The 19,466-nt window shown below is 51.0% G+C and overlaps 2 protein-coding genes across 2 annotated transcripts; both read right to left on the bottom strand.

Moving 5' to 3' along the window:
- Positions 1 to 244: 244 nt before the first annotated feature.
- GP1BB (glycoprotein Ib (platelet), beta polypeptide) lies at positions 245 to 823 on the bottom strand. Its single transcript, XM_009873113.1, has one exon. The coding sequence runs from the start codon at positions 821 to 823 to the stop codon at positions 245 to 247; it is 579 nt and encodes a 192-aa protein (XP_009871415.1).
- A 5,844-nt stretch (positions 824 to 6,667) lies between these two features.
- Positions 6,668 to 18,636, bottom strand: LOC104269087 (septin-5). The gene is made up of 11 exons (XM_009873112.1): positions 18,300 to 18,636; positions 14,698 to 14,794; positions 14,081 to 14,167; positions 13,391 to 13,514; positions 13,096 to 13,230; positions 12,319 to 12,436; positions 11,785 to 11,886; positions 10,797 to 10,893; positions 9,326 to 9,461; positions 7,390 to 7,492; positions 6,668 to 7,037 (listed from the first exon to the last, which is right to left on the bottom strand). The coding sequence occupies exons 1-11, from the start codon at positions 18,387 to 18,389 to the stop codon at positions 6,981 to 6,983; spliced, it is 1,146 nt and encodes a 381-aa protein (XP_009871414.1). The 5' UTR covers positions 18,390 to 18,636; the 3' UTR covers positions 6,668 to 6,980.
- Positions 18,637 to 19,466: the final 830 nt, after the last annotated feature.

Here is a 19,466-nt window from a genome sequence, read left to right as displayed (position 1 = left end):
CCAAACCAGAACCAGTGAAGCGATGAAGAGTTTAAAGCATTAAAAAACACAAGACCAAGTCTTTGGAACAGCAAGTGTCTGAGCAGTTCAAGTCCTGCTTTGGACTGCAGTCAGGATGAGATGAGGCACTGAATTGTTCCCTCTGAATATCACAAACCACATGACTGTGCCACAGCATCACACAAGGAGAGTCTTTAGTCTTCTGATGTTAATCACTGCTGTGGGGGCTTCCTGAAGAAGAGCCTTAGGTGTCTACATGCTGGTGCAGATCTTGTGTGGTGCTCCGGGCTTCAGCGGTCATTCTCCGAAATTTCTGCAGGTAGACAATGATGAAGACAACCAAGATACCCTGGAGGAAAAGGAGGATGAAGAGACAGAGCTGAGAGAGGAGAGCCAGGTTGCAGTACCAGTACTGGCATGTGGAGATGATCTCATCTTCTGTCAGATAGGCAATGACCCGATCCTGCAGGTGAGCTGGGGAGGTACATCTCACATCCCTGTATAAGGTCCGATTCTGCTGCCACTGGAGCCAGGAGCGCAAGTAGAGGATGTCACAGTTGCATTCCCAAGGGTTGCCTTGCAAGTAGACTACCTGGAGGTTCTTTAGGTTGTCAAAGAGCCCACTAGGAATAAAGGTGAGCTTGTTGTAACCAAGGTGGATAATTTCAGCTGAAGGGCGGAAAGCAACTGGCAGTTTTGCCACAGTTAGGCCTTTTGACGTGCAGTCAATAATGTTGGTGGCACACTTGCACGGCACAGGGCATGTTGGTATCACAAGTGGGAGGAAGCCAAGGAGAGACAAAAAGAGAATTCCACTGTTCATCTTCACCAGCAAACACTTCCCTGGTGAGACTGGATGAGATGGAGACCAGGCAAGCAGACGCCACACACTCTGGGACTGACACCACAGCCCAGGTCTCTGGTTGGTCTGTTCCGAGGATGAGTTTCTCAAGTTGGGTGAATTTGGTGTCCTTCACAGGGATGCAAGAGCTCTGGAAAGAACAGAGTTAAAAGAGGTGTTGTGCACTTTCTTGGTGTTTCGCTAAAGGAAAGGGAATGTTCTTGGTCTCCCTGGATTTGAAAAGGGATATGAACAGATGGCTACTGGGAGGCTTAGCTGCAGCAATCAAATTCATTTTCACTAGTCCTCAGAAGCATACAAGAGCTGCTTGTATTTTCAGCAGTACTGGAGGCACATTACTAGTGTAGCCAAGAAAATTTATGTCAAGGAATCAAAAATTAGAATATGAAACTGCTTATGCCTTACCATAACTCTGAATTACATCTGTAAGCAAAGCTTTGTTCATGCAAACTGCAAAAGGAGATTCAGAAATAAATTTACTGTTACCACAAGTAAAAGATACCCTTTCCAGTTTTCAATAGAAATGATACAGTCCCTGGCCAGAAGAGAGGGTGCTGATCACTGAATCAAGTCAGTGGAGTCTTCGATGCTGGACACTGCTCCAGTAGGTGAATAATCTCCTTCTGGAGCTGTGACTGTGCTGGAAAACACGGATCAAGGAGCTGACTTTGTATTGCAGTCTCATGCCACTGCTAAACATGAGCTGCTGTAACTTTAGAAGAACTACACGTACCTGCAGCAAGGCAGTACTTTTTTGTTCAATCTGTCAACCAAATAAAAAGAAGAGAAAAACCAACAGAAGGTAGCTTTGTTGACTTACCAGAGTAGTTCCATTCTTGCTTTCTTGCTGGCTTTACAATGCAAGACAAAGGTCTTCAGGCAGTCCAGCCAGGGCAAGAGTGTTTGCAGCTGCATAGCTGAGCTCCCGGATAATCCCTTGCAGCTGGCTGGCAAGATAAGGGTCAGGCTCACCCCAGGGACACCTCCCACAAGAGGCCTTCCTGCAAGTCTGCTGCACGTCACCGGAAGCTGAGGCTTTATTGAGCAAGTCTTCCATGAAATGGGAGCTGACACTGCTAGCAAGAACATGATTGCTGGGAAAGATGCTGACAGTACTGGTAACTGTGATTCTGGACTCACACGTTCAGACCACTAGAAACAACGCAAAGCCTCCATTGCAAAGGGGTAACTCCAAACGCAACCTGGAAGATGATGTTACTGGTTTGTACCTGGGCACTGTGGCCTTTGGTTTCCCACCTCATCAGGAAGACTGTATTTGGCAGACTGGCCAGACTTAGCACTTCACAGTGTGCTGAGACCAAGTTCTTTTTCCCTTCAAGCAGTGATACAATTCCTCTCCTAATTAGCAGTGAAAGATCTGCTGAAAGAACTGGACTTCCAGTGACCACAGTAGTGTCAGGAGTGGAGCCAAGGAGAAAAGTCCTCCAGGCACTTGCATCCTCTCATGAGTGTTGTACCAGTAAAATATAACTCTTGGCATTTCACTGTCTACGTCAAAATAAACCAGTTAGGTTCACAGGAAGGATGACAGATGGGGAAAGGTAAGTGCTTTCTGAGGGACTGCTCTTCTGATAGCCCAGTAAGTCAGCAGCTCTCAACGATTACAGCTTGCAGTTACTGAGCAAGACTGATCACATCCTTTATTGGGAAGTGGCATTACACAAATACTTTAACAGGTAAGTCCAATGGTCAAAACTGCATTTCGGCAGAATATAGTCTTCTCAAGGCGATCGTACCTTCACAAACATCTTTCTGCCATTGTCATGACTCTAGGCATCGGCCATGTGGCTTAGGATAAAGCCACGAGAATTACACTGCAAAAGTGTTGCCTCATTTTGCCCAACTCCCTATTACCTTGCACTGTGCACATTGCACAGAGCAGAAAGGATGAACACTCTGAATGCGCTGACGTTAAGAGAATTTAGGCTGTAAACAACAGCAGAATTTGGCCCTAACCAAGGGAAAATCTCTGATCCTTTAAACAAAACAATTAAGCTGTAAGTTTCCAGAAAGTTGGAGCAGGTCATTCCAGTTGTTTCACTGTGGCACGCGGAACGGGAAAGATGAACCCAGTTTTTCCTGCAGGGCCTGCTCTCCTCTTGGGAGCAGCTTGACTACCGCAGAGTAAGTTTGCTCAGCAAACTTACCTTGTCTCATGTAATTTGGTGCAACATTCATTCACGGGCAGGTGTGGCATGGAGCTCATCTAGAGCCAGACTGGGTCTGGCCCTGCATGCAGCACAGAGTCAGCAATGCTCCTTCGGCTTCTTACAAAATGGATTTCCTGGGACTGGATCCTGCCCAGCTGTTCAGTGCTGATTTAGACACCGCTCCTAGGGGAAGCTTAAAGATAGAAAAACTTCAAGATCATCTTGTCTGCTTCTGGTAAACGCAGGCCAGAAAACCTATGCAGGAAGCTCTGCCTGGAGCCTGCTCTGACAGAATGAGATAAAAGGAGAAACAGAGTCAGTCTTGCTCTCTCCTGCCCATAATGTATCACCAAAGCTGCTCGAGGGGACTGAAAATTAAACAGAAAGAGGTCAGGTTTTTTGAAGGTATTTATTTCACTGATCAATTCAGGTAGTAAACATTAATAATAATAATAACAATAGTCATTTAATAAAATGGATATGTTTTAAAAGGTTTCATTTTTCTTTGTTCACAATGACAAAATGTTCAAACAGAAATTTACAAAAAAATATATATTATAATAACCCAATAGATGGACAGGAAACAAAGAGCCTAGGAATGGAGCGGGGGATGAGGAAGTTGCACGGCAAGAGCAAGTCAGCGTTAAAGCACAGCAGAGTTCGTGAGGAGAAGCAGGGAATGCTACTGCAGAGCACGAAGGGTGGGACCCCCCCCTTCTCTGGTGAGAGGCATGCGGGGAGGCAGCAAGGACTGCATAGGCAGGACCAGCACAGCGGCAGAACATCAGGAGTTCTTGCCACAGCTCCATCCCTGGTCAGGCTCAAGGTCCAAGATGTTGTACTGACAGCCCCAGCTGCAGCCTGGGACATCTCTGCCGAGTGGAACACCGTCCCTGCAGCAACTCGCTCAGCAGGGCAAAGCTTGGCAGAGGCGTGGGAATGTGCCTGAGGGTGCAGGGGTCGCATATGAGGCTGTGGAGGGTTTTGTGAGGGGAGGTGTTAAATTACTTTCCTAACTACACTTCTCACTGCCAGAGCCAAACGGCCAAGCTATATTTGTTCAGGAGTCTCTTCCTCGCTTACTGTGCAGCCCAAAACACTCAGCAGTACAAAACACTCCTTTAATAAACAGATGCCACCTTTCAGGCCAGAGAGAACCACTGGTTCTCCCAAAGTCAGTCTCTAATACCATTCCAGGCAGCCCCCAGACTCTGGTGCTCTGGGCAAGGACCCCTGTGATTCTGGTGGTACCACTACCCCTCTGTAGAAGCCATCTCTGGTGCCTCACTCCTGTGTATTTTTTTCTAAGTGCAATTTCAACCACCTTTGCCAGCTAGTAGCCAAAGGCTTCAGCTCTCTGTGGAGGACAGACTAGTGACTATCAACTTGATGTAGGAGCTGCAAGCGCCAAGCTGATGGAGACATCCTCACCCAGAAGAACAGGGACAGATTGACCCTCAGCAATCCTGCTTGCCTGTGCTCTCACCAGCACATAGCCCTTCCATGCACAGCCCAGGATAAACACTACAGCTCTTCTATGTCCATGCTATCGGGTAAAAGTCTCCATTACCTTCTAGGAATGATTCTGTTCTAAAGAGGAACATCTCCAGCTGGACAGGGCTCATATGCAACAGAACATCCTCCTCATAGACAGGACTACCTAAGAAAATAAGGGGCAGGTACTGCAAAGTGTTTCCCATTATGCTAGCAGAGATAAAGCTGAAACTCAGCAGTCCTCCTGCTTCGCATAGCAGCAAACCAGCTCCAAAAACCTGGAGAAAGCTCCTGTTTTAGTAAAGCTTTTAGAAAGCTCCTACTCCACTGCTCAAGTAAGCACATCACCCAAAGAAAGGTTGTATTTCATCCTTAAGCACCCTGTTCCTGCATGTTATTGAAGACAAGCTGAACCCTTCCCCTCTCCTAGGCTGTCACTGTCACTAATGAGCCTAATATATGGGAGAATGAACGAAAAAACTAAGATATTGTTCAACACCACTTTTGCCCAGCGTGTGCATTTCTGCCAAAGGGCTTCCACCCTCTCTCTCTGTCCTTCTGCCCTGTGTCAGGGTCTCTCCCCCGCCCCTACGACCCATGTTCTGGCTAAGCAGAGTCTCTGTACAGTGAATAACTGGAACCAGCCAACCTACTCACCACCTGGACAAGCTTTGATCAAGACTCTAAAGCCCCATGGGGAAATCAGACAGACGCAGTGCCTAGTAACAGAATTTAGGGCCTGGCTATTCCTGGCCAACACTGTGCTTCCTACCCTGGGAGATCTACTGGGGAGAGCCAGAGATAGAGGAAAAAATATAAAAAGGGGAAGGAGACAGAGGAATCGGGCCAGGAGCCAGAGGAGCAGAAGGGCCCAGCCCATGGCAGCACTCCCTGGAGCTGGAGGCAAGAGCCAAGTGTCTCTCCCTCCAACAGCCTTGATTCCCTGCGAGCGCGGCAGTGTTGCTGGTGAGGCCTGCCCTGTCAGGCACATCACTCCTGGGGCTCTGCTCTGGCTAGACTAAAGTTAAAAATACTGCAGGAAGCAAGAACAGGATAGAAGCTGCTGCCCAAAGAGTGCTCTTATCTCTGCCCACCAGTCTTCCACCAGCAGATCCACCAGTCTTCCCAGAAGTGAGACAGGAAAAGCCTTGGACTGGGGAGGGGGAGAAGGGCTGAGTCCCAGAGGAAGAGCAAGGGAGCAAGTGCTAAGTCTGCTGGGCTGTGCTCAGCCCTGTGCAGTGACACTCCTGCACCTGCCAGGCTGACCCAACACCTGCCTGGACAGGCACATCTCTGGTATGAGTCTACAAAACCTGTCCCTCTCCCCAGGAGAAGCTGAGAGCCAGCAATGAGCCTGTGGAACTGCAAAGCCTGGGGGCAGGGGCACAGCCTGGATTTCGTGTTGGATTTCAGCTCACTCCAAAGAAGTCCTGGCTAAGCACTCTGGTTGCCACAGTGCTTTTCAGAGCAGACACTGAAGACACATTGCAGCTGGACGACCAGAGCTAAACTCTGAGATACCCTCACCCAGCTACTGCAGGGCCCTGGGGTTCCTCTATCAACACCTCCAGCCTGCTGTGGGAAGAAACCATGGCTGGGAAGGTGCTCCCTCCCATCATCTCTTCCTTGAAGGCAACAGTCAACAACTCATCGCCTCTGCCAGAAAGACATAACTGAGAGCATTAGAAGACATTTTCTTCCAACTAACCTCAAAAGACTCAGTCCCTTGCTGCTCAGTGCAAAGGTCCTGGAGTTTCTTGACAGGAAAAACAAACCAACCAACTAAATAAAAAACCCAGAAAAACTTGGGCAGAAAACCAGGCAAGCATCAGAACCCCTGCGCAGGTCACTGCACAGAGAAAAACCCCAGCCCCAGCTCTCTGGTCCAGAGTTGGCCCCAGGCTGAGGAGCCCAAGCAGCACAGGTCAAACTCACAGGAGGGTATGGCTGCCTTTATAATGCTTGTGCTGGCCCCGGACAAAGGGAAGAGGGAAGGGGGCACCTCATTTGGGAGTAAACATTTACGTGCGTTGACACATACAGTCTTCAAGTTTGTACACCAGAGAAACCAGGACTTTAAATATCAGAGCATTCCCAAACAAGAGATTAGTACATGGGAAAGGGACATAACTTTTTTCTCTTTTTTAGGATGCCTTAGACGCTTCACAGGCTATTTTCTTTTTTTTTAAAAAAAAAAGAAAGAAAGAAAGAAAAAAAGAGGAAGAATAATTATTAAAAAAGAAACACACATCAGTAAACTGTTAAGCAAACAGCCTCCTCCACACTCCAACTGACCGCAAAGCCAGCATTGCTGCTAATAAATTAGAGGGTGCGGGTGCAGCTCTTGCCCACAAGTCTCTATACAACGGGAAACCTTTTCTAAACGTCCACAGCTCTTGCCAGGTCTCAGATGGTCACTGGGGGATTCCCTCTGCCCTCCAAGTACCTGCTTCTCACTGATCCTGCATCTGCTGCTGCATCTTCTGCAGCATCTCTTGCATCCGCCGTAACTGCACGAAACATAGAGACAGTCAACATAGAAGAGATAGTCAAAAAGGGATCTGCTCTGGCCAGGAGCTGATGATCTGCACTGGGGCCAGTCCCTCGGAGCTGATAAAGGGATCCCTCAGAGAGTAATAACTTCTGCCTGAGCAAAGAGGCATCTGTATCTGGGGTGGAATAAAGCCACGTTTCCCTGAAAGAGGAAGCCACAGCTTTCACACCCTGTCCTCCATCCTAGGAGCCCGTGATGGTGGAAGAAAGGAGTGAGAAGCCCAGGACAGCCTCTATGGGGCAATCCTGGAGAAACTCCTCAGATTCCAGCTCCAACACCAAGGAGGCCCAGGCAGAAATGAGTCTCACCTCCTCATCCTTCATTTTGATCAGCTTCTCTGTCTCCGTGTCTGGTGTTGGGAGAGGCAGGATAGGAATCGGGCTTTCTATCCTGTTGTCCTGAGTAAGCTTGCTGGAGACATGGAGAGAGGGAAGAAACACAGTCAGCAGTGGATCAGGATGGCTGGTATGGTGTCACCATGCGACGGCTTTCACGCACAATGGCAGACCTGCCAGCAACACAACAGCATGCACCCAGACAGCTGAAGGGGCTGTGGGAGAAGTGTGGGAGGCACTTGGATAAAGAATGAGATCAGTCAATAGAAGTTTTCAAAATACAAGCTTGTGGTTAGCTAAGAGAGAAAATCCAAACTACACTTACGCAAAAAGGACTGATGATTCTGACCACCCTGGTAACTGTGTTGACAATCTTAGCAGAGACATTTACAGACAATTTACACAGACTCCTTTGGTTCATCTGTGCGCGTGTCTACCTGCATGCACGCAGCATCAACACCAACTACGAGCAGCTCTAAGGTACCACGTGCTCACTGTGGCCCTTTTTTAGCCAGGAAGATAAAACCAGGAGAGCTAATTGCTGCTAGTCTGAAAACAAAGCCTGCCCCTCATATTCAGGTGAGAGACACGAGACACAACAGGCACGGCCGAGCAGCACTGCGACGAGGGCTGTGGGTGCACACGAGTGCAGGCAGGGGAATGAGGAAGGACTGACTTTCTTCCAAAAATCAGAGGAGCTCTCATTAGGTGAGGAAGGAGCAGCAGTGGCCAAAGACGCCTGGGCTGAAAGTAGAAATTCCAGATGCGACTTGCAGGCTTCACCACTTGGAGGCACCGTTGGCTCATTACTGAGTCAATTCCAGGCCTGGAGCTTGAGCTCTCCTCCCAAAACGTCTCTCTACAAAAGAACCCTCATCCCACTGCTAGAAATGGCCACACTCTGGTTTTTATGAGATTTGTGCACTGGCAAGGAGTGAGATACAGTATCAAAATAAGCTTTTCTTAAGCTGAGCAACTGCTTTTCCATCATGGTCTTCTTTTAATAGATACACAGCCCACCTAAATAGCAGCTGTGACACTTCTCACAGATCTCCAGCACTTTACATAGTTATTTTGGGACTCTGTATTCTCACTGTTGAAAAAGACAGGCTCATCTGCTATGCAAAAGGACTGAGACACACTGTGCGTGAACGAAATGTGCCAATCTGCACGCTTGCACACATGCAGGACTCTTCCTTTGTGAAGCGAAGCCATTTCTGCTCTGCAACAGGGCAGCACAGAGCTGCCCAGTGAGTTCAGGCAGGATGCTAAAGGGATGGTTTAAACAGAGGAGCCAAGACCTGCTTAAACCTAAATTTTGTCATTAGTACTTCAGTCATAGAAGGGAGAAGCAAAAAAAAAAAAAAGAGGTTTCAAATGAGAAGTCCATGAGTGTTCTTTCTTCTATTTTCTGATCATTGTGACTAAAACCACAGGCAAGCACATGTAATGGGAAGACAATGCAGAGAAATCTTTGGAGATGTGTTAAGCGTCTGCTAATTGCCTGGGCTCTATTGTCTGAGAAACAGCGGCATCCCAAGGGTCATGCTCTCATTCAGGATAGAACTGCAGACTGCAGAATGCCTTCCTCTGTGGAAACGCACACAGCTACCACCCACCAGAGAGGTAATTTATCCTCTGTTTCATTAAGGTGCATGTATTTCACCCAATGCTAGGAACAGCTCTTCTCACTGTCCTCAGACAGTAAGTCTTCCCACCGTGGGTTCAGGCTGTGGGAGACACGCTTGGATTTACTATTTTATTTCCCAGCGCCATTCCGCAGGCTGCAGCCCAGCATGTCCTCCGCAGACCCACAGCCTCCTGACTGACAAACTGTTCTGAGAGCAACCTCAGCTCTACAGAGACTAAGACACCCCTGCCACCTCCAGTTGAAGTGGTGGGGACCCACCTGGTCATTTGCTGGATGCACTGCGCTCGGTAGTTCTCATAGTGGACATCACAAGTGACGTCCTTCAGGTCGTGCATGTGTGTCCGGATCAGCATGTTCCGCAGCTTCACAAAGTCGCAGTGTGCCTGGTTTTCCACTGTGAAAACAACAACAGGAGAGTGCTTGGATGTCACACCTCACCAGCCCCTTCCCGAGAGCCCCATCCTGGCACCCGGGCTGGACTAAAATTCCCTCCAGAGCTTCTTCTCCATCCTCTCCTCGCTCTTCCCCACCACTGCCTGGGGCTCTCTTGCTGGCCTCGGCACAGGCCTCCATGACGCTCTGCACTTCTCAATGCTGAGGCCAGGCTGATGAAGTCACTGTGTTCCCAGGACTTTTTCTGCATAAGAGGATTAAACAAGCACATACAGTAGAGCCCTGAAAGAGGATGCTGCTCCCAAGTACATGGAATGTCATTGTTATAACCACAGTGAGTGCAGCGAGTGCTGGAAGCAAACTGCTCGTCTCCTCAGAATCTAGGACTGATAGAAAGATCTCTGCATGCAAAATCAGCCTCTGATAGGCAAAGCCATGAGCAAGCAATGGTCTGGAGAGCTGAAAGAACTGCTGTTACCAAGAGGAGCCAGGCTCCAGGAAGCCCTGTGGGACTGCAGGGAAGCACCGGGCTCAGTAGCTGTGTGCCTGTCCTAACGATCTCCAATTACCTCTCTGCAGGCCTGCAGGGAAGCCGGCTGTATCAGGCCCAGTGTTTCACAAAGCTGATCCCACTGCCAAATACCAGCACCCCAACAGGCACGGCCCTCTTCAGAGCCATGGAGAGAGCAGAACCAGCAGCTGGGCAGTCCAAGCAGCTGGCACCAGCCCATCAGTGCACACACATGCTTTGGGGATCTTAAGCAATGCACCAGCATGGGAGGGTCAGCAACAGCAACAAAAGCCATTCCAGGGTTATTCTGCCTATGGTCTTTATGAAATTTCTCCCTTTAGAAAAGAAGAAAGCTAGAGACAAACATATTGTGCACCAGCACAGCCTCCAGTCCAAGAACTCCAGCACACACAGAAGTGGCAGCAGAGGGGGCGGTGCAGGAGGGTTATGGCTTAGTTTGGCTGAGGGCAATGGCTTCTCCCCAGACACTAAAGTGGCAATGTCTAGCCTACTCCCTTAACAAGAAGCCATATCCTAGTGCCTTAAAGCCCAAGCATTCTTCCATTCACACTGGAGTCTCTCTTCTTCAGTCTGCCATGGCTTCAGAGGCAGGGTGATTGCTATACTCCCAGTAAGAGACCTCCTGAGCTGGTCCCAGCATCTCTGTCTCGACCCTACCTTGTCTCCTGACATGTGCCAAAGGTGGTACAAGCAGTCGAGGCCGTGCAGAGATGACTGACTTCCCTGTTCCAAGTGTCTGTCTGTTCCTCCCCTCTCCCTGCCTGCCCCTTGCTCACAGCGCTGGCTCCCGGGCAACACGCTTACCTTCCACAATGCCCCAGGGGTAGAGCCGTCCACGGACTCGCTGGCCTTTCGCCTCCACCACAGTGTTACTGCCGATGACAGCAAAGGGAGCGCTCTCCTGGAATGAGAGGCATCACTGAGCCCAGCTCAGCCTGGGGCTGCCCACGGATCCCTCCTCCAAGGGCCAAGCTCAAGCAGAATAGGAGGAGGAAGGTGCTGGTAGGAAAGGCACAGAGACATCCACACATGCCACAGCACAAGACACCACAACCCAGCTGCAGAGAAAAGCCTAAGGCACTGGGATCTGCAGGCAGCCTGATTTCCAGCTGTCCTGAGGAAAGCTGTGTCTCTGCAGGTGCCTGCATCCCGTTTTTGAGGGGAAGCTCTACAAGGAAGCAAGAGCAGAGAGGCAAGGACACCAAGCATGTGGCACAGTGTATGCCAAGAGCTTGTCTGGGTAGAGATGTACAGCCTGTGCTCCTCTCTGCTGAGGAGGGAGTCAAAGCCTATTGCAGCTCTTTGACAAGGATCCTTGCACACCCAGGGCTGGCTTAGCTTGGGAGAGGGTCAGGCCTGGGCTGTTGGGGCCTCCAGACAGGCCTGTATGATTGTGTTGTCCCCTTCCATGCAACAAATGTGCTACAGTGGTGCCTCATCACTCACAAATTGCTCCTCGTCACTGATGGCATCACTCAGAAATAGGTGCTTACAAACGCTGTACAACCCAGCCTTCATTTGAAACATACAGGCTGAAGCAGAGTGAGGGAAGTCTGCCACTGCCTGGTGGGAGAGCAGAAGTGCCATGTCTTCACGCCACACTTGATGTTACGGCAGCAGCAAGATGATCAGCACCTTCTCCAGCCACCTACCACGTGTGCCAACACAGGCTGTCCCCTGGGTAACAGCAGCACATGTCTTGGGTGCACGCAGGGCAGCTCTGGCTCCTTCTGGAGCAAACAACATTCTCATGAGCCCAACTTCCCAGTCCCCTGCTGAGCAGGTTCCTTACCTTTAGCTCTCTGTCTTGCTGCTTGAACTCCTCATCTTCATCAGAGTCACACTCAGGAAACTGGTACACTTTAATGCCGAATTTGTCGATCTCTTCCCGGATCTGTGTCCATGCAGGACAAAAATAAAAGGATGCAACACTGAATGCTGGGTTTATTGCCTGTTTGTGCTTCTATGTTTTTGCTACAGCCTATAGATGGCAAAAGAATTTGATGTTTCTTCTAGAACTCTGCAGACACCACTTCTCACAGCAGAACACTGCTGCCATTAGATTTGGAGGTATCACGTTTATACCTATACCAACATATCTGTATCTACACACACACGCACTACATACATAGAATCACAGAATCATAGACTGGACTAGGCTGGAAGGGACCTTAGAGATCATCTAGTCCAACCTCCCTGTCATGGGCAGGGACGTCACCTCTCGACTAGACCAGGCAATACATGTCCATATATGTACCTCCCCTCCCTCCTCAGCCCATCCCTGCCACCAGACCAGCTATACCCCTGCAGACAAAGAGCATCTCACCCTTTCTTTTAGCTTCCGGATCTCAGAGGGAATCAGACAGTCAGCTTTGGCAATCAGGGGCACAATGTTGACCTTCTCGTGCAGAGCCTTCATGAACTCAACATCCACAGGCCTCAGGCTGCAGCAGGGATGAGGAAGGACACAGTTAGCAAGGACACACTGGGCAGCTCTCCCTCCAGGCTCCCACCCACACAGCATGAAGGGAGAAGGACAACACTGCCACAAGAGCCTGAGGCAGCACTGGGACAGCCCTCAGCTAGGGTATCTCAGATTTTAGCTGCTGAATGTCTCACACAGACACAGGCTGGGTATTTGTCCTTTTGCAGGCCAAACACTGCCCAGGCTACAGCCCAGGGCCTCCCCGGAGCTGCCCTCTCTGCCACAGGCAGCCGACACGGTCCCTCCAGCTGCTCCAAACCAGGGCTGGCACATGAGCCAGCAAGGGCCAGCGACCAAAGGTAGTTTAAAATTCCCTTTTCTACCCATCAGTCAGGTTTAGATAGACAGGGAGACACACGTCGGCATGGCATTATTTCTCCTGGTTTCCAAAACAGGCTGTAAGGCCTGAGGGAGCTCCGCTGTGCCTGATCACCACCAGCCTGTCATGCCAGCAAAGGGGGAGGGAGGTGGTGCCATGCTTGCCGAGGGAGAGCATCTGGATGGCTCTTCTCCTGTGCCAACAGCCCTGCCAACGTACCAACCCCTACAGGGTGATCCTGGGGAAAAAGGGTCTTCCCTCCCTGAGTCATATCCCAACCCTGGAGTGGAGGCTCTCACCCGTGCCCGAAGGGTGAGATGAAGTACAGGCAGCAGTGCACCCGGTTGTCCTGGATGTTCTTCCGGTTCAGGCCACTCTCATCACGGAAGTACTGTTCAAACTGCTGGTCAATGTAGTCAGTGATGGGCTTCCAGCTGAGAAGGGCAATTCAACCAAAACAAAATCATGTGTTTAACAGGACAGTGTCCCCTACGCACTACAAGGCAGCACCATCCCCTTCCCGCTTCCTGTGAAGCACCCATAGATAACAGACTTGGCCAAGTACAAGGAGGAAGGCAGCAGTGGCCTGCTTACCACTCGGTGTTGTTAACAGCATCTCCAAAGCCTGGTGTGTCCACTATGGTCAGCTTCAGCTTGACACCCTTCTCCTCAATGTCCACTGTGTGCTTGACAATCTCCACTGTCTGGTTGATCCTCTCTTTGAACAGGAATATGTGAGTTAAAGCCAGGCAGAAATGCTGGGGATCCCCCTTCACACCCATGACAAGCCAGCTCCCTCCTTATCACTGAGGACAGGGAGTAACACGGGTTTCAAAAAGCCCTGATTGTCCTCTAAGGAGCCTCAAGGGAGTGGCACTGAGAGAGGCTAGCAGCAGGAAGATAGACTCCTGAGAAGATACACAAACCTCTGAAGTGCCTGTAGCCCAGCTCTTCTCAACATTTTGTCCAGTCACTTGGGAAGGGGAATCCCTACCGCACTCCAGCATCCAGAACAAAAGACAAATCTCAACATCTCAACCCAAAGGGTTTGCTCTACAGTCTCGTCTTCCCTTCATAGGACAGCAGAGTCCTACAGGGAAACTCTTTTTGCTCAAATACCACTACCTCTGCGGCCAGCAAAAGAGAGCAGAGCACCAAACAACAGGGCTGGGATTCCGCCAAGTCTGTAGCTGCTGCTGAAGCAAGGAACCAATGTACTAGTCCTCAGGACAGTTTAGATCAGCAGGCACAAGAACCCTTCACCCTGCTTTGTCCCCAACTTACCCTCTGCGTTGAGAAGCTTTCTGTCTTTGTAGAGGTCTGTCAGGAACAGGCTATTCACCAGCGTGGATTTACCCAGACCAGACTCTCCTAATTGACAGAGTGCAAAGGGGAGGAGGGAAAAGCAAGGAACATGACCCACTAATTAACTTACAAATGAAACTCTGAACAAGGCTTTGAAACCTGAGCCAGAGGAAGCGCGAGAGACGAGCTGTCAGAAGCTGTTTATTGGCATTACATTTTTCCAGCAGTGGGAGGACTTTTGCTGCAAAATGTCTCAATCCTTGTACATATGTGACCTCCCAGCTCCTCCTCTCCTTCTTTCCCCTCAGTCCCCATCTGGTCCTGCCTTCATCACCCAGACCAGCCACTCTGTTGGAGGAGAATCTTTCCCAAGTGAGTTATGAGTGGTCAGGAGGGGCCCATTCCTCCTGGGAAAACTGTCTGGCTGCAGCACAGCCAGCACAGGCTGGGGAGCAAAGCAAGTCTGAGACAAGGACCAGAACGGAGTGAGGGGAGGATCCAGGCACTAATGGAATACCTAAGAGAAGTGAGGAGAGCTGGTCACCTCCATGCACCCACCATGCGGCTCAGCCACCTCCATCCAAGGGCAGTCTCACCTGCGACCATCAGGGTGAAGTCGAAACCCTTCTTCACAGATTTCCGGTGGACCTGGTTCGGCAGAGTGGCAAAGCCCACGTACTGCTTCTCATGGTCCTGCAGGGCAGAGGTGGATGGGAGCAGGTCAGGGTGTGCTGCCCCTCCTGCTCAAGCCTCACACAGCGACAGGAGTTTGACTCAAAAAGCCCCTGAGGCAGATCCAAAGGTTGGAGAAGAAGTCGGTTCCTGCTCAGGCAACAGTGTGGGTGAGGGCACACACCTCCTCTAGGCTCAGGGACCTCCCGAACATGGGCATGGAGGCCACCTCCTGCCAGCCACAGCCCTGCTCGGCTGCTCTCACCAGCCAACACCACAGGTCATGGCAGCCTCCCAGCACGGAGACCACAAGAAAAAAGCCACATCCCGCTGTTCCCACCAGAAAGCACATCTGGGGCTGCTACTGTCACACAACCTTCCTAACTCTTTGCTTCTCCTGCACAGCCGCAGGCTCCCTTCACAGCAGAGTCAACAAATGTCACCTGTTCCCAGGTCTTTCAGAGTCATTTCTACATCTCTTCCTCCAGAGCGTGCACGGTACGTGACTGAGAGCTCTCTGTAATTAGCACCCCGGGGTTTGTGGCGTCCTGAGCCACGTCTAGAGGAAGGTGCAGTGGCTTGGCTGCTGCCTGACCTGAGAGGGGATTATTTCTTGCTGTGTCACAGCCACTCCTGGCTGAGTAAGAGGAAATCCTGAATAATCTCTAGTGTTATTTCTGAAGACATAGAAGTTCAAGGAGCATCAAAAGTGGGAAGATGCAGAAATATTGATAAAACATGTAAGACGCTCTTGGTGAGAGTATTACATACAGCGCTAGAGCATTCCCTACTGCCCAGCTGTCCCCAGACACAGCCTCCCATCACCGAGCACTATCCCCGTGAAACACAGCCACAAACACAACTGAAGCACACACATTGCAGGGCCACGCCTCAGTGCAAGGACCAGTGCTGCTCAGTGAGTGCCACAAATACACAATATCCTTCCCCTTGTGCTCCTCAGACAGCCAGGCTTTGGGCTGGAGCAGGAAGAGACTTACCCTGATCTTCACCAGACTTTGGAAAGACAACAATCACCTGCTCTGTCCCATAACTTGACATGTGAAACAGTACTAGCAATGTGCTAATAAAACTGTAGCTGAGGCTCAGGGTGTGTTTCTCTTATTTTGTTTTTAAATCTAGATGACTAAGGGCTGACAGCGGAGACACTGGGGAGCTGAGCTCTGGTGCAACTTCGCTTACTTAAGCCAAGTGTAACTGGCTGAACCCGATCTCTCGTTTCTCTTGCCCGACCAGGAAAGCACATTACCTATTGTACCTCTCTCTGGTTACCTCTCCATAGCTCAGTAGAATCATGATACTTGAAATAAGCAAATCTCGGTTGGTGCAAAGCACTGCCCTTCACCCACAATTCATGTGGTCATTTCCCTCACAGCAAGAAAGGTCAGTGCTGAGCACAACCCCAAGAGAAGACCTTCCCTGGTAGTGGGAAACAGCCAGGGTCGCAAGGGGAAAGGCCCTGGGCCCTGCCAAGCCTCCCTTGGACCTGCCATGGGCACACTGCAGAGTCCTGCCAGCAACCAGCGGCCAGTGTGTTGGCCAAGGGTGAAGGCAAGAGATGCACGGAAAATTTTGAGGAGGGACACCCTCCTTCTAACAGCTTTCTCTCAGGAACAACACTGTGGTCCCTGCACCAGGGTCAGCCTAGACCCACAGCTCCTCAACTTGGCTTCGAGACACCTGATATGTGCTCCCATCCCAGCCATGTTCGGGACCTGTGACAGGTAAGTGCCACCGTCTCCGCTTGTGTGTCAACATTAACATCTCACTTAAGGAGCTCAGCCTCCTGACCCTGGTGTCTGCCTTGCTCAAAGCTCTACACCACTCACCATCTCCACTAGGACCTGTCACGGATGCTACCTGTAGAACAACTATGCACAGGGTGGAGAGCGCTGAAGGGGGTGTAGAAGACTGGGAGGGCTACTGAAGGAGGCAGTTAGCTCTCTGGGTGGTGAAAAGCTAAAATCCACTAACTAGATGAGAGACTTGGACCGAGGGAGTTCCTGGAGGAACATGGCCTCTCCACGTCCTCCTGACCCTCGCAAGCCAGCTCCCATTAAGCTGACACAAGCTGGGACAGCCGGTCGCTGCACCGCGCTTCCCTCGTCAGCCCCAGCTGTTGGGAAAGGGCCCCGGCCAGCTGAGCCAGCAGCGCTCTGGCACGAGGAGTCCCTTTCCCTTCTGCCTCCTCCACGTGCTGCCTTTGTTCCCGCTGGCGTCCTTCTCCCACATGCCTGGAAACGTGCCCCGCACGTGCCCCGCGCACTGCAGCAGAGGCCACCAAGAGATGTGGCCATCCTTTAGGGCCCTGTTACAAACCAAAGCACCCCAGGCCAAGCAAAACCTGTCTGTACCCCCCTCAGCACACACCAGACACACAGCGACATGCCAGGCCCTCACATACTCCACCACCTGCCAAGGCTCCCTGGCTGGCAGTGCTCTCCCTGGGAGTTCAAGGCAAGGAACAAAGCACTGACAGGTTCAAGTCCTGCTCCTGTCAGGGGTAGAAACATTCAGGATCGGTTGCACAGAGGAGATGCCATCCCCAGCACCGAGGTGTCCACAGGGCTGTCTGTACCTCCAAGACAGGATACAAAGCACAGTCTCCATCGCTCCTGTCCTTCCTGGTTCCCTCCCCACCTCTCCGGTGCATGTGTTCTTTAAACCTGTCTGGGTCTCCTGTGACTTCACCATCCAGCCTAGGGGCAAATGAGGCCTTGATGGATATATTCAAAAGGACTAAAATTAAACACCAAGGGACCACAGAAAATTTGAATAGCCCTCACTCCAGATCTGGAGCAAATCCTAGAAATGATGGAGCTTGTGCTGCGATCTTGGTGGCCAAGTCTCCACTTCTTTCGGGGGGAGCCCCACTCAGTGTCACAGTCTCCAGCACAAGCCTTCCAGCTCCCTCCTGGACAGCTCTTCCTCCAGCCCTTCCCTCTGGCGCTGCACGAACCAGCAGAGCACAGCCCCAGTGGAGAGGCAGACCCTTCACTTCCTTCCATTGACAGAAAGCTGCATAAATTTATAACACAAACAGCCTCCGGGGCATCTCCCGCGTACATCTGCTGCCTTGGGCCTGAGCACCGGAATATCAGCAAAATCACTCGCAAAACCACCAGCATTTGCCGCAGCAGAAGGAAAACCGGCTAGCAAAGCACAGCATTAGCATGCTAACATAAACCACACTGTGTCTGGGCACACACAGAGCGTTAACTCCTGCCCTGGGCCCCCCCAAGCACAGACAGGGAATCACTGCATCAAGTAACTGCACGAAAATAGGTCGTGCATCTCCCAGCTGTCCAATTCGCCCCTCGGCCCTGCTCCCCCGGGGGCTTCTCCCCTCCTTTACGTCCCCGCCATCGCTCCCTTACCAGCGTCTTTCCATTCCTCTGCTCCTCAGAGGTCTCATCTCGTGCTGCACACGTCTTCTCGGGCACCATCCTCCCCCCTCCTGTCCCCGCTGCTCCCTGGCTCGCCCAGTGCTATAAATACATCCCCGTACCTTCAGCTTGGCTGGGTGGCTTCGCTGTGCCTGCGTCCGGGGAGAAAGCAGCCGCTCCACTAACCGCTCCTGAATAATGATCGAATCCATAACCGCGGCCGGCAGGACGGACAGCCACCAGGGGCCAAGAAAAAGAAAACCCAACCCATGTGTTCCTTCCCAGCCTTCGCTAAATCCATGCGGCAGCCCCCCCGCCTACGCATGCACACACACACGCAGGGCTGGCTCAGCTCGCCTCGGCGCAGCAGCCCGGCGAGGCCAGGAGGAGAGCCCAGGAGAGGAGCGAAGAGGCCAGGAGAGGCGAGCAGCCTCCCATGGCAGCTGCCTGGGATTTCCTGCCTCGCCTGAGCTGCGGGAGGAGCCTGCCAGCAAGGAGAGGACAAAAGCCACCAGGGCCACAGGCCAGAGGCAATGTCTCTCGCTCTGCCAGTGTCCCGCGGAGAGGTTGCGCACGTACCGGATGCTGTTCCAGCCCTGAGTCTGACTCCTCTTGTCAGATGGGCTTATTCAGCTGGAGGATTTCTTAGATATCCTGACTGAGGCAGCTGAGGCAAAAGTTTGCAGCAAGGAAACCTGCTCGTGGTGAAAACGTGTTGCTTCTGGTTGTGTGTGGGAAGGTCTAAAGGGCACAGAAAGCTCCCAAAAAGCAGGGTCCGAATTTAGCCCCCAGATCCTAGTCCTGGTTAACGTGGATCTGCCTCCACATAGTGCAGGTCCATCTGTTGTCTAGTCCAGGCTCTATTGCAGCCTCATCTCTGAATTCAATTGAAACAGCAGCTGATGTATTCTGGACCTTACAGCACCCATTTAAGCTTTGAAGACATTTCAAAATAAAGAAGTATCTATGTATTTAAGCATAAGAATCCAGCCCAGCAACAGCCCAGCATGCACAGAAAAGTCATTCAAACGTTCTATGTATAAGACCCATTTTCCAGCTTTTCTATGCAGCCAAAGAAATTGAATAGGCATTTTTCTGAAACAGACAAAAGCTAATAACTTCATATAATCATACAATTCCAGAAACTGAGGGGAGTGTTTAATATCACAGCATGTATAACAACGTCACACGAAATGGCAGCACTGGTGGTGCTGGAGGAATTGGGCACTTGCCACACGGGTTCCTGAGCAGCTTTCTGCCCACACTGAGGGAAGGACACAAACTGCAGC

The sequence above is a fragment of the Apaloderma vittatum genome, unplaced genomic scaffold, assembly GCF_000703405.1.
Source record: "Apaloderma vittatum isolate BGI_N311 unplaced genomic scaffold, ASM70340v1 scaffold22537, whole genome shotgun sequence".
Taxonomy (NCBI): Eukaryota; Metazoa; Chordata; class Aves; order Trogoniformes; family Trogonidae; genus Apaloderma; species Apaloderma vittatum.
This window is presented reverse-complemented; position numbering and strand designations above follow the sequence as displayed.

Excerpts from the sequence above, each read along its gene's own strand:
- GP1BB (XM_009873113.1), bottom strand. The coding sequence starts at position 823 with ATGAACAGTGGAATTCTCTTTTTGTCTCTCCTTGGCTTCCTCCCACTT.
- LOC104269087 (XM_009873112.1), bottom strand. The coding sequence starts at position 18,389 with ATGGATTCGATCATTATTCAGGAGCGGTTAGTGGAGCGGCTGCTTTCT. Across the intron at positions 13,231-13,390 it reads GCTGTTAACAACACCGAGTG|CTGGAAGCCCATCACTGACT; the intron begins GTAAGCAGGCCA and ends TGCCCTTCTCAG. Across the intron at positions 11,887-12,318 it reads TCCGGAAGCTAAAAGAAAGG|ATCCGGGAAGAGATCGACAA; the intron begins GTGAGATGCTCT and ends GCATGGACACAG.